At 42.0% G+C, this 14,124-nt stretch overlaps 1 protein-coding gene across 8 annotated transcripts in view; it reads left to right on the forward strand.

Moving 5' to 3' along the window:
• The window catches only part of AHCYL2 (adenosylhomocysteinase like 2), a 164,357-nt gene that overhangs the window by 104,116 nt on the left and 46,117 nt on the right, over window positions 1-14,124 (forward strand). For all 8 annotated transcript variants that reach the window (XM_077472934.1, XM_077472936.1, XM_077472935.1 and 5 more), the window contains exons 5-7: window positions 714-816; window positions 3,339-3,433; window positions 6,338-6,444. In XM_077472934.1, coding sequence (XP_077329060.1) covers window positions 714-816; window positions 3,339-3,433; window positions 6,338-6,444 — 305 coding nt within the window. The remainder of the gene's footprint in view (window positions 1-713; window positions 817-3,338; window positions 3,434-6,337; window positions 6,445-14,124) is intronic.

The following is a 14,124-nucleotide window of genomic DNA, read 5'->3' on the forward strand; positions in this document are numbered from 1 at the left end:
TGTGCAGCAACCCATACGCCTCCGAAAATTGCCCCAAGTCAGACTGACATACGTGTATGAAATCGTGCAAATTCAGCTTCCACTGTCAGTCTGAACCTAGGCTAAAACTGGTAATAGCTGTTTCAGTATGCAACTTTTTTATGGTGTTTACTAATGTGAGGCTCACATTAGAGGCTTTAAATGCAAAAGGTTCTTGCTGTAATGCAAGAAACCTTCCTCTTTTAATAAGTAGAACTTTTTTTTTATTTTAACAAACAAAATATTCCAAATTGCTTTTGTTTTTACAGAGAAATTGTTCCAGCTGTTGGGTTTGAAGGTTTAAAGGGCACATCCTTTCCCAAGAAAAGTTTAAAAGGCATATCCTCTCCCAAGAAAAAAAAAACTCGCCCAGTTTTATATGCCCATACATACCCCAAAAACCTGTATAGGTTTGGACAGCATTTCTAATTTTGTATTTCAAATTATTTTTGATAAAAATATTTCCTACAAAAACATTGCTTGCTAAATGTGATATATTGAATAATAATGAAAATACATAGAACATGGTTTCAGTGTTGAAATGTATTCGGTAAAATGAAAGTTTAAAAATATATACTTAAAACCCTTTATTTGGGGGAAAAAAAAAAAAAACATGAGGCCCTCTTATTGGTCAGTGAACAAATAACATGCTTGGGTCCATTGGGAATATCTCTAAAACCTTTGCTTTTCTCCAGGTTCTAATTGAGACGTTGGGGGCACTTGGAGCTCAGTGTAGATGGGCTGCTTGTAATATCTACTCTACTCTTAATGAAGTGGCTGCTGCTCTGGCGGAGAGTGGTAAGTGATATACTGGAGCTCAGAGGAGCACCTTACAATGATCTAAGTTTTCTACTTTATTATTCAATCTTAAAATCTCTTGCTTTTAATGCAATATCCTCAACTGTTCATTCAGACCTCCTTGCTCGCAACTTGAGCTTCTAGTTTGGAAATAAAATATAACTTTATTTGTGATTGTTACAGGCATAATAATGAGCAGTTAATAAGTTAAAATTATTTTTATCGTTTAGGAATGTGGCAAATTGAATCCAAGCAACAGATTATAATATTGGGCCATTACCTGCTCTGTGCCTTGTCCATTTAGTTAACATTACATATTGACCTCCAGTCAACTGCGTAATGCATATATGTAGCTTCCAGAAAAGTGGCCCTTAATGTCCAGCCACTATGTGTGGCCACCAGAAGGATGCATGATGATCGTTTTTTGTATTTTTAACCACTTAAGGACCGACCCTGTTTTCCAGACTTGGTGTTTACAAGTTAAAATACCGCACATGTGTGGTTTGAACACTGTTTTCGTATGCAGACACTGCTCACATATGCGTGAGCTCGTCAAGATGGGGCACTTTAAAAAAGTTTTTCTTTATTTTACTTTTATTGATTTTAAAACTGTTTTGACATCACTTCCACCCTGCCATGGTATGGAGACAGGTGGGGGCCATCTTGCCTTCACTCGTATCCATACCCAGCTAGGAAGAGGACCTGCTAGCCTCCGCGACTGCTCTGGTAAGCGGTGGAGGGCGCTGTGGGGGGCCCTTTCCAGCCGTTAATAATGGTGATCCCACGGCAAATCCACCACAGAGACCACCATTCTCGTAAACCGGACCGCCCACAGAAGAGGGCTATCGGTAATGGCAGCAGCTGCTGCCGTTACAGAGATATCCATCTTTAAAGTTCCGACGTACACTGGGCGGTCCAGAAGTGGTTAATCTATAATTTTAGAGCAGGACTTTTAAGTGGTTGTAAAATTATATATATATTTTTTATAAAAAAAAATTTTTTCTCTTAAGACCCCTTTCACACTGGGGCACTTTTCAGGCATTGCTAAAAATAGCACCTGTAAAGTGCCTCTGAAGCCACCCCAGTGTGAAAGCCTAAGTGCTTTCACACTGGGTCGTTGCACTTGCAGGACAGGGAAAAAATGTCCTGTGAGCAGCATCTTTGGGGCACCACTCCTCCACTGCCCATTGAAATGAATGGGCGCTGCTTTCAAAGCACATTGAAGGCAGCGCTAAGCAGGTGCTTTTAATCCTTTCTGGGAGGTTAAAAGCACCCCATTATAGCAGCGGTAAATCGCCGCTAAAACTAGCGATGCTTTACCGCTATATCCACACTGCCCCAGTGTGAAAAGGGGTCTTATACATTTTATGCTTTAAGGTAACAAAACTGTGTACAGCTCCCCTCAGCCCCCTTGCCTGAACCCATTCTCGTTCCTGCTCTGTGCTTTCTTGAGAAGTAGCTCTCTGTGCTCCCCCCCTCATAGGACAGATTGAAAGCTGTCAGTCAAATCCTGTGATGAGGGGAGGGTAGGTCCAAGCCACACTGTCAATGAATGCAGACAGTGCAGCTCGAGTTTGAGCTCTCATGTGTGCAACATTGGGTTATGGCTTCCTATGGTTGCACATCGAGAGGTGCCAAGCGATTTTGTGCGGGACCTGAGAAGAGGGGGATTGTGTGCCATTGCAGAGTAGGAAAAAAAATATCACTTTTTGTTCTCATAAATTGACTCTGTTCCCATAAAGCTACTCACTTGGGTTTTTATTCTTTGTACATTCAATGATTAGACAAATGCCATTCAAACGTACTTAAAAAAAACTGTTTGCTTTTTAACAGTTTTTGAATTCATGTAATTTCCTGAACTAAATTTGTTTGAGAATTTACCATCCTGCTCCTTTAAATTTTCTTTACCACTCTGGTAAAAAAAATGCCGATTTGATCCCATGAATGGTTAGAATGCTCTTAAAATTAAAATTTTCTAACAAAATTTTACTAATTTTTAGCCAGCTTAGGGTAATTTTTATTGTCTTGAATTACAAATGAATAAGGAGCCTAGATGCCTTGACCAAAATTGCCTTCATTAGTTAACTTTATTAGAATTCTGACTAATTGGACATGCTTTTCCCATTTTGTGTTTTTTTTTTTTTTTTTTTTTTTTTTTTCCCCCAATGAGACAATTATAGTGTTTAAACTGGTATATGCACACTGCCATCTATGGCCTGTAGTCACCTGCTCCAGCTAATACATTTTTTTCACCCTGATAGTAGCTTACCTAGTTGGTGAGGAGCAGAGGGACAGTTAGCACTATGTACACTGTCAGGCAGTAATTGTCAAAGGGACAGGAGATGGGCAAAGATCAAGATAATAATGGCATTTGGCAAAATGCTAGTTTAATACTCGGAGAGAGCTGGTTGACTTTCACGTTGTATATGTTTAGAGGGCTTGTATATAATTTTTTTTTTTTTTTTTGCTTTGCATAACCAATATGGGACCTGTCTGTATTTTAATTCATATTCTGTCACCAGGATTTCCAGTTTTCTCTTGGAAGGGAGAATCTGAAGATGACTTTTGGTGGTGTATTGATCGCTGTGTGAATGTGGAAGGCTGGCAACCCAACATGGTAAGACACATAAAGCAAATTTTAAAGCATGAGTAAATGTTTTTTTTCCAGTGAGTGAAAAAAAGACAGCTTTTCAGTTTCAAATAGGCCTTCTCTGTGAAAATCCTATTTCGCCAATTGAAAATTCAGTGTGTTCTAAACTGGTGTAACTACTCCGGGCACTGTGGCTACAGCTGCCCAAGGCCTGCAAGGCTGAATGAAGCTTCCAGGCTTGTTGCGCTACACTAATGGTGTTCTTCTGTTAGAACTGGAAATTCTTTCATGTATATGGTAGCATAACCTACCAGCTGGGTGTTCTTCCTCCTTTGCTGTAGTGTACCTGTCCACCCCACCGCCATTTGTATTCATTTTTATTCTCGCAGAATACCTGGTTAAAACAAAAAAAAAAAAAATTTGAAAAATAGTACCAAAGACAGTTGTCAAATGTAGGAAAAGATTAGGGGTACATTTTTAGGTCCTACCCTGGTTAAACTTGAGCTGATTTCAAAAGAACTAGCCAAAATTGAAGCATTGGGCAACCACCTTGGATCCCGCCTGCCCAACACCCTTTTTTTTGAAAATTGGAGGAGCCAGGTGGTTTCTTGGCCAAACAGTGACTGCAGTCACTGGCAGCACCCATTCTATTTCGCCAGTGTTGAAACTTAATAGCCGTCAATGCTGATTTACCCAGTGTGGATGGAGGCATCTGTAATCAATCATTCTCAAGTCCAAAATTTGCATCCATACGTAGACATGAATGCCGGCCCCGGCGCTCGCGTCATTGGATTTGATTGACAGCAGTGGGAGCCAATGGCTGCGCTGCTATCAATCTATTCAATCAAGAGTCGGGACCCTGTGGGGAGAGGGAGAACGTGGTCTTCGTAGTTCATGGATTTTACTTGTTTGGAGATATTTATAATTGGTTTGGCTGAATATAAACTAAAGTATAAGGGCATAAGGCATTCTTGTATGATTTAGCAGAGCGTATGTAGATGGTCATTACCGAATAAACAATAGCTGCATGGATTCAGTTTATCACTATTCTGGCATGTACTTGTCAACGTTTTTTATGCACAACTCCCCTTTCTAAACTTTTTTGAGTCCAATTTAGTATTGTCCTCCATAGCCCACTATTCCCAGGAGCTCGGCAAGTTTGCATACGTATATATTGGTGCTTTTCATTTAACCCCTTGCTAATGTTTTATCAATCACACCCAGCACTGCCCAAGTATATTGCCTTTTATGATATAATTTAAATGTCAGGAAGGATCAGCAATTGGTTGCACAAAATATAGGTAGGCTTTCAAGTAGCTCAGACCATTTCTGCCTAGAAAACAGACCCTAGGGAGTTTTGAAGGTGTTTACAGTTCTCCCTTACTCCGGGTGCTACGGTTTGCTTTGAAACGGAAGAACATCGATCATCTTGATCGGTCTACAATGGCCAGAGAGAAACTGGTGATCTTGCACCGACTTGTAGAATAGAGCTAGGCAGTGTGAGCGGCTACTGGCATGCCAAGTGGGATTGGCACAGCATTGCCTGGATACACTGGAAAGGAAACTTTCAGAGTCGAGAGATGTGCTGTAGCATTTTAATGACTTTCAAAAGGAAACCCTTTCAGATCTTTTCTTTTTTGCTTGAAAGGATCAAACTAAAAAAAAAAAAAAAAAAACTTTGGTTTGAAAGGATTTTATAACTATATACACGATTTGTGTGGAGAAAAAAAAATATTTGATATCTATATATCTCTACATTTAGAAAATTTAAAAAATTATTTGATCTGGACTGTTGTGTAGCTTCCCGATTTTTTGCTTTTGCGTGTCCCTACCTTCTGCTTTGAGCACTTCTAAATTCTGAGCTTTAGAACTGATCGAGTACACTCCTGTGCTTGATTGGCTGTAGCAGAGGTAGGGGAGACCTTAGGGGTCTAATAGGTCCCCGATGCCTCCATAAAAATGACCTGTCTAACTATCCCTTACGGGTTTGTTGGCCCTCTGGTGATAGGAATAAAGTGACTTGAAAGGGAAAAGTAAAGTAAAATCACATGTTAATTAAAAAAAATTAAACTCTACTCATCCTGCACACGAACTTGCATGCAGGTGTAAACGGCGATTGAGCCACATGCTGTATATTGCTAATAACTGTTGGAGTGAACAATAATTCCAGGGCCATCACTTACGATTTACGTTAAAATGATGAACAGTAAAGAATATTTAAAGTGTTGCCTATTTTGCCTACCGTATTGTTCGCCCCTTAACGGGCACCTGCATTTTTGTAGCTTGACACATTTGTTATTTATATGCTGTACACTGCCTCATCTTCTGGGAAAAATGAAAATTGTGCACTAAAATTAATTTTAGTGTATGTGTACACAGACTATATATTATTATTATATTTTTTTTTTTTTTTTTTTTTTTTTAAATCCAGATTTGATAAAAAGTTGTGCACATATTGTATGACAAAGTTGCAACTACCATCTTTTTATTCAACAGGGCCTCATCTATCAGAAAATAGTACTATAATCTGGGTGTTTTTAAAAGATGGGTTCACCTTTTGATCTTGTGCTACTCACCCCCCTGCGTTCCCCCACTCCCTGTGACAGTGGGCGGGGAGGGTTCCTTTTCCCTGCGGTGGCTATCCTATTTGAAATCTGTGCAGCCCACAGTCAAGTTATTCATTCACAGATCACTTTGAATGAATGAAAAAACAAGTCCTGTCTGCCCCTGTGTCATGATCTTGTCAATACCCCAGTAGGTTTAGAACACCTACCACAGCATAATGTGTAAGAAAATGCCCATAGCAGAACGTATCAGTCTCAGTATGAGAAGATTTTACGTTTAATTCTGGACAACGTTTTGTTTTATATTTTGTTTTTAATAAAATGCTTATAAAAGATCTCCAGTTTCAGAGTTTGACTGTCTTTGCAGATCCTGGATGATGGTGGGGATTTGACGCACTGGATATACAAGAAGTATCCGAACATGTTTAAAAAGATTAAAGGAATTGTGGAAGAAAGTGTAACTGGTGTACATCGGTATGTAGAAGCTTAATATTTCCAGAAAACCTGTGTGTCTAGCTGCCTTTTGGTTTTTAGTTCTAGCATGATGCTTACATTTAGCAGTGTGAACTTGACCTGTTTACAGCTTCAGGTATCTTTTTTTTCTTTTTTTCTTTTTTTTTTTTTCTTTCTTTTTTTGTGTCCTACAACTGGTTTCCATACAGGACATTTGTGCTCCATAACACTTTGTTTATCACCTATAATCAGATAGATAGTGTAATAACCCAGTTCAGCTTTAAGTAACTCTAAACTGGACGTCTTGGTGCTGTGTATTATGAACAATTGCCAAATTATATTTTTAATATTTTCACCTGCTTTTCTACTGTCTCAGTGCTATCATCTTCCAGATATATTACTTCCTGCACATCATGGATTTAGATGAGCTTACATTAGGGTGTTTAAAGTATATGCAACTTCAGTCTTTGGGTAAAGATCTACTTTAACGGAAATCTTGTTACAGCACAGTCCACTTGCTTGTTGTAGAAATTGCAGCTTTTGCGGCTTTGACAAACACTGACATTCAGCTATAGTTGGTTTATTCTGCTGCCTACAGGAGGATTAAATAGGTGAGGTTGAAAGATGACATAAGTTCATCAGGTTCAACCTACGTGTGATTGTCAGTATTGTATATTCCTGTATGTTGCGGTTGTTCAAGTGCTTATCTAATAGTTTGAAACTATCGATGTGCCCAGCTGAAACCACCGACTGTGGAAGGCTTTTTAAAAAGTGGACTGCCCGCTCTGTGGATCTTTCAGTATCCTGCCATGCCAAAGCTTTGACCATCCCATTGTTTCAGTACCTCATCAATAAGTAAAATATTGGAGACCCTTTATAACAGGGCTCAACAAACCCCAGGCGCCAGGTCGCCAATGCGACCAGAAATCACAACCTGGCGCCCAAGCTGCCACCAGCCCACTCACTATTGATGCCCCAGACATGCAGAGCACTGACTGCCGTTCTCCTCCACACTCAGCGGCTCTGGCAAGCAACAAGCGCCACGCTACGTGTGTGAAACAGAGGAGAGAGGGGGATCTGTTAGATTTCAGCTTGATGCGGGAGTGGGCGGGACCCAGCAGCTATCAAACACCAGCCAATGGGATCTGGGCGGGCCGCTACTTGTATGTGGCCCGCCCCTTTTCTTAAGCAGCTGATGTTTGATAGCTGCTGAGTCCCGCCCACCCAGCCGGGTCCCGCCCACCCCGACATCAAGCTCAAATCTGACAGATCTGCCTCTGTCAGTTTCACATCCCGGCCGGTTCCCGCCCACCCCCGACATTAAGCTCAATTCTGACAGCTCCTCTGTTACTTTTCAGTAACGGAGTGCTCAGTCAGTGTGCCACCGCCAACCAGTGCCGAGTGCCACCCCAAATCTGTGCCACCTGCCAGTGACAACCAGTGCCACTGCCAGTGAGAACCAGTGCCACCTGCCAGTGACAACCAGTGCCACCTGCCAGAGACGACCAGTGCCAGCTAGGGGCCACCGCCACCTGCCAGTGACGACCAGTGCCAGCTCTAGGGGCCACCGCCACCTGCCAGTGACAACCAGTGCCAGCTAGGGGCCACCGCCACCTGCCAGTGACGACCAGTGCCAGCTAGGGGCCACCGCCACCTGCCAGTGACAACCAGTTGCAGCTAGGGGCCACCTTCCAGTGACAACCAGTGCCAGCTAGGGGCCACCGCCACCTGCCAGTGACAACCAGTGCCAGCTAGGGGCCACCTGCCAGTGACAACCAGTGCCAGCTAGGGGCCACCTGCCAGTGACAACCAGTGCCAGCTAGGGGCCACCTGCCAGTGACAACCAGTGCCAGCTAGGGGCCACCTGCCACCGCCAACCAGTGCCAGCTAGGGTCCACCTGCCACCGCCAACCAGTCCCAGCTAGGGGCCACCGCCAACCAGTCCCAGCTGTTGCCAGCCTTACTCTTTCTGGTCAGCCCATAACCCTGATGTAACAGCGTTTACATTGGAGTTATTGACTGGGTGCTCCGTTGTGAGTTAGGGATAGGGGGTGAAAATGACTGGCCTTATTCCAGGAGCTGACAATCCATACCACTCTTTAAAAAAAAAAAAAAAAAAAAACTGGCTCCTAACTTTTTCAGCTGGCTCCTAAATTCAAAGCAAATTTGTCAACCCCTGCTTTATAAGACACTGTCCTTCCTGACAGGTCAAGCCTGTCTTCAGACATTAGTCTGTTGGACCCTAGCTGATTGGGCAAAGGCCATTAGAGCAGGGGTTGACAAATTTGCTTGGAATCTAGGAGCCAGGTCCGTGACGGCGATCTGGACCTGTCCCTGGCCTGACATGGAGACGAGTGAGGGGAAGATAGCCCCCCCACCTGTCTCCAAGTCCTTGCCCATAGCTCTTAGAGGGACATTTTATTTGTTTTATTTTTTTCAAATGACGATTTTTTTTAAATTGCATTTTAGTGTAAATATGAGATGTGAGGTCTCTCTGACCCCAGATCTCATATATAAGAGGACCTGTCATGCTTTTTTTCTATTACAAGGGATTTTTACATTCCCTGTAATAGGAATAAAAGTGACACACATTTTTTTTTTTTAAAAGAACAGTTAAAAAAGTTAAAATAAAAGTTAAAATAAAGAGAATTTTTTTTTAAATGCGCCCTGTCCCGCCAAGCTTGCGTGCAGAAGAGAACGCATATATGAAAGCAATGTTCAAACCACACATATGAGGTATCGCTGCGATCGTTAGAGTAAGAGCAATAATTCTAGCCCTAGACCTTTTCTGTAACTCAAAACATGCAACCTGTAGAACTTTTTTAAACGTCGCCTATGGAGATTTTAAAGGGTAAAAGTTTGTCGCCATTCCATGAGCGGGCGCAATTTTGAAGCATGACATGTTGGGTATCAATTTACTCGGCGTAACATTATCTTTCACAAGATAAAAAAAAATTGGGCTGAATTTACTGTTGTCTTATTTTTTTTTTATTAAATAAATTATTTTTCCCCAAAAAAAGTGCGCTTGTAAATCCGCTGTGCAAATATGGTGTGACAGACATTATTGCAAAGACCACCATTTTACTCTCTAGGGTGTTAGAATAAAAAATACCACAAGAGGGCGCCAGATTTCAGAAGGAATAGGATCACAGAAGGCCTCAAAGCCGGGGGCTCAATTACCGGCGGCGCGGCCCGACGCAATCACGCCGGGGGGGGTCCACGGAGACAGGATAACCCCAGCTGTGCTGCCCCAGGTCGCTAATTCTAGTCGCCAATGCGACCTGGCGCCCGGGTTTTGTCGAGCCCTGCATTAGGACTTGATCTCTATGGCAGTGGATCTTTTTAATCTTGGGACATCTGGAGCTCATGCCTGCGCCTTTTTTGAAGCTAGTGTGTACTAGTTGTTGGTCTCCTGTCTGGCTGTTTAAGTGTTGGGGCTGTGGAAGCACATGCAAAAAGTTCCTGCTTCACGTGCTCTTTAAGGGAAAATGCCTCTTCAGAGCTGCCCTGGGTGCCCTCATCAAGGATGTCGCAGGGGTAAAAGTACCAGACTCTGGACTTCTCCCAAACCCTCAGATAAATGTTCTTCAACACAAGAGTGTTTGCCATTTTCCAAGCTGAGGCGACATCAGTTGGCTGTTCTAACATTTGGATAACCAGCAACTCAGATGCATGGGTACATGAGATCGCTATAAGCTAAAATTTTGTTCCCAAGAAAGCCCCCCCCCCCCCCCAAGTGTCACTTGATCTATAGTTTAAAAAAAAAAAAAAAAAAAGGATTTTATGCTATTGGGTTACTTTTGATTTTCCTGTGGCCTGCATGAGTGTATGAGAAGGATGCCTTAAAGTGGTTTGGTACCTAAAAATGAAAGTTCATGTTATTAAAATCAACAGTTAGCATACTTACCTAAACGAACCCTGAAAAAAAAAAATATCATTTCCTTACCTTTTATTTCTGATGTTTCAGCTGACTTCCTGGTTGTCCTCCCGTGGGAGTAGGTGTGGCTATCGTCCTCGCAATGGTCCCTGGGAAATTTCCCAAGAATCCATGGGGGACAATGAAAGTTTTTCTTTCCTTGTCACTGCTCTCACTGAGCATGTGCAAGATGGAGCGGAGCATGCTGGGAGCCAGACGTCATCATATACCAGGAAGTAAATGCCTGTGGGCTTCAGACGCCCACAGTTAAAATGGAAAATGCCAGGGCAGGTTTTTATAAGTCATCCTGAGGAAAAGATTCGTGGCGCCGGGGGTCAAATAAACGCCGGACGTGGATGCCAATCGAAGGTAGCACTCACCCACCAGTGAGACAGGTAAGAAAAAAATAAAAAAAGAGTGGAATCCCGCTTTAAATGCACCAATCCTGAGCCAATGAATGGTGGATGACCCTGGTGGGTACAGAGTGGAGCTTTTGTTAGAGACCTTTAAATTTTATATATGGACACTCGAAGTTTTATAGGATACTTATTTTGTCACCAAATGTATGTTTGCATTAATTGGAGAGTTTAATTGAGCACGTATGAATTTGTTTTCTGAAACACTGTGGGGGGGGTATAAATTTGTATAGAAAGCGAGCAGTTGCAAAACCACAAACGAACATTTGCTCTGGTGAAGACCTGCACATCACTCGGCAGCATTGCACCAGAGCAAGAGCCGATTTTAACGAGTCTCTGCAACCAATTATAATTCTTTCAGGGATGCAACAGGCAGCCTATTAGACAAAAAGCAGAATATTATGTAAGACAAATGACCTTAATGTAGCCGCCTTTGCCCAGGGTTCAGATACATAATGCCTCTTCTACTCCTGAGGATGTACAGGCAGTTTTGGAGGGAAGCTGCTGAAGTGGGAGCTTTATGCAGCATTTTTTGCCAATGTGGAATGCGCCACCTGAAGGGGCCTAATCATTGTGCAGCTTGAGTCTCCTCTATCTTGCCATGCGTCTTTGGCTACAGAGACCAAAAAAAAATAGAATTTGCAGATAGCTTGAGACGTTCTTAACCAAAATCACACACCTGAAGTACTGACGGGATATCCTTTCTTGAGACCCTAACATGCCAGAAAAGTACAAATACCCCCCAAATGGCTCCTTTTTTGGATAGAAGACATTCCAAGGTATTTTAGAAATATGCATGGTGAGGTTTTTGAAGTCGTCATTTTCTTTTCCCACAATTCTTTGCAATATCGAGAGTTTTGTGCTTTAAAAAAACAAAACCGTAAAGTTAGCCCAATGTTTTTGCATATTGTGAAAGATGAAGTTACGCCAAGTAAATGGATACCTAACATGTCACCCTTAAAAATTGCACGCACTCGTGGAATGGCGCCAAACTTCGCTACTTAAAAATACCTATAGGTGACGCTTTTTTTTTTTTTTTTACTGGTTACATGTTTTGAGTTAGAGGTCTAGGGCCAAAATTATTGCTCTAACATTCACAGCGATACCTTGCATGTGTGGTTTGAACACAGTTTTCATATGTGGGGGGGACTTGCATATGTGTTCGCTTCTGCATGCAAGCACACTGGGACAGGTCTGCTTTAAATTTTTTTCATTTTTTTTTTCTATTCATTTTACTTTATTTTAGTTTGACGCTTTTTTTTGATCACTTTTATTCCTATTACAAGGAATGTAGACATTCCTTGTATTAGGAATATGGCATGACAGGTCCTCTTTACAGTGAGATATGGGGTCAATAAGACCCCACATCTTGCCTCTAGGCTGGGAAGCCTGAAATAAAAATAAAAAAAACGATCCTGGCTTTGATTGAATTGGCGAGTCTGTAGAAGCAGCGGCGGGAGGGGGGTCGAACCGTCATGACATGACGCGGTTTGTTTACAAGTGATCGCTCCGTCATTTGACGGAGCGATCACGTGGTAAATGGCCGCAATCAGCGGCAGTTTACCGTGATTTGTGATACGCAGGGTGCTGTGGACCAGGCGGTCACGGATGTTCTCGGGTGCGCACCCCAGGGGGCACGCAAGAGCGGGATTCTGGGAGGATGTCACTGTACGACTTTCCAGAGTTATCCAACTACCCTGTAGTCGCCATTCGTCTACGGGCTGGTTAGTGAGTGGGTAAAGGCTCTTTACTCTTGCAGCAACTTATAGCGAGACTGATGTGTCAGACTATCGGACGCTGACACCTTGCAGGAACCAGTGACTCTATAAAACAGTAATCGGTGCCAAAAATATGCACGGTCGCTGTACTAATGACATTGGCTGGGAAGGAGTTAAACCTCTAGGGCGGTAAGAGAGTAGTGGTGCGCAGTACTAACTCAGGAAATATTGGCCTACAAAATCTGTAGATACTATAGATGCAGGTGTTTAAATGCTAGGTGTGTGGCCACCCAGACCAAAAAATGTATTGGGAGCTTAATATGTACGTTCTATGAGGGAGCGTGCGAAAACCTCACCACTATCACATAATAGTGTTTGGGATGTATATTGAAGTGATATAAAAAAAAAAAAAAAAAAAAAAAAAAAAAAAAAAAATATAGTGGTAAAAAACTAAATAATTTCTGATGTGATTTTTTAGGGTGAGCATAGGACTCTAAAATAGCAATGCTAAGCAGTAAATAGGTCCGTTCTTACAGCATCCCATAGGTAAAATCAATATATAAGAATTGTGATAAAAAATATATTGCGATTTGTTGCGACTAATCCAATCGCATAAAAAGTGCTGGTGCTAAGTGATACAATAAACGTGTTGCAATGTCTACTACACCGTGAACAACAATGTATAAATACACAATTATTAACTAAAAAACAGTTTAGTGCAAAAAGAAAAAAAGGAGATAGCTACTTGTGATTAGCAAAGAAATCGCATAACGTGCCAGTGTTAGACAAATTGAGTTGGATGCGTATGGGTGTCTCTTCACCCTATACTAGGTAATAACTGCAGTGAAGTGAGATAAATTCATGCAAAATTGGCACAGAAAAAAATTGAAAAATGCAGCATTAAAAACGCATAAAAAATAAATGTTACAGGTGAAAAAAACTATCTAACAATAATGCAAGTGAAATAGTGCTCAATGGTCAGAAACTATATGACATATACATTCCACAATAACGTGTGTAAAAATTGTGTCCATATACAACATGTGCGACAACCAATAGCGATTATATCCAAAATCGCATCAGGTAAAAAATGCATGCAGTACTGGTGTTAAGTGCTATATGAACTATAGCGATCTGGTCGGTGGTGATAGTAGTGAAAAATATCCCACGTGGTCCTGTGTACTTAGGATATGGGTGTCCCCTTACCTTACAGCTGTAAGGTAACAGCATGTAACATATATATCCTCAGGGTTCCTGGTGGTCTTTATCCCACGAGGTCTTGTTACTGTGTCCCCGTCTCTTGCCTATTCCGCTGTGTGGTCACTTTAAATTGGTTGTTCAGCGATGCCCAGTATAGGGGAGGGGATGGTTACCTCAGCAGGTTATGTAGGGGATTTAAGCAAATAAGGAGGAAGGGAGCCCCATAGTGTAGTATTTATGAACAAAGTTTCAATTTATTCAAGAAACAAAGAGATACTCACAAACAAACACAGTTCAAGCATAGAGTATAAACGAGCTGCGAGCTCGATTGCGTCACTTCCGGTAGCGTCCCGACGCGTGTTCGTCACGGTCACGTGACTTCATCAGGCACGCGTCGGGACGCTACCGGAAGTGACGCAATCGAGCTCGCAGCTCGTTTATACTCTATGCT

Source organism: Lithobates pipiens, unplaced genomic scaffold (assembly GCF_037356315.1).
Source record: "Lithobates pipiens isolate NorthernLeopardFrog02 unplaced genomic scaffold, aLitPip1_a1.2 Scaffold_8, whole genome shotgun sequence".
NCBI classification, from domain to species: Eukaryota; Metazoa; Chordata; class Amphibia; order Anura; family Ranidae; genus Lithobates; species Lithobates pipiens.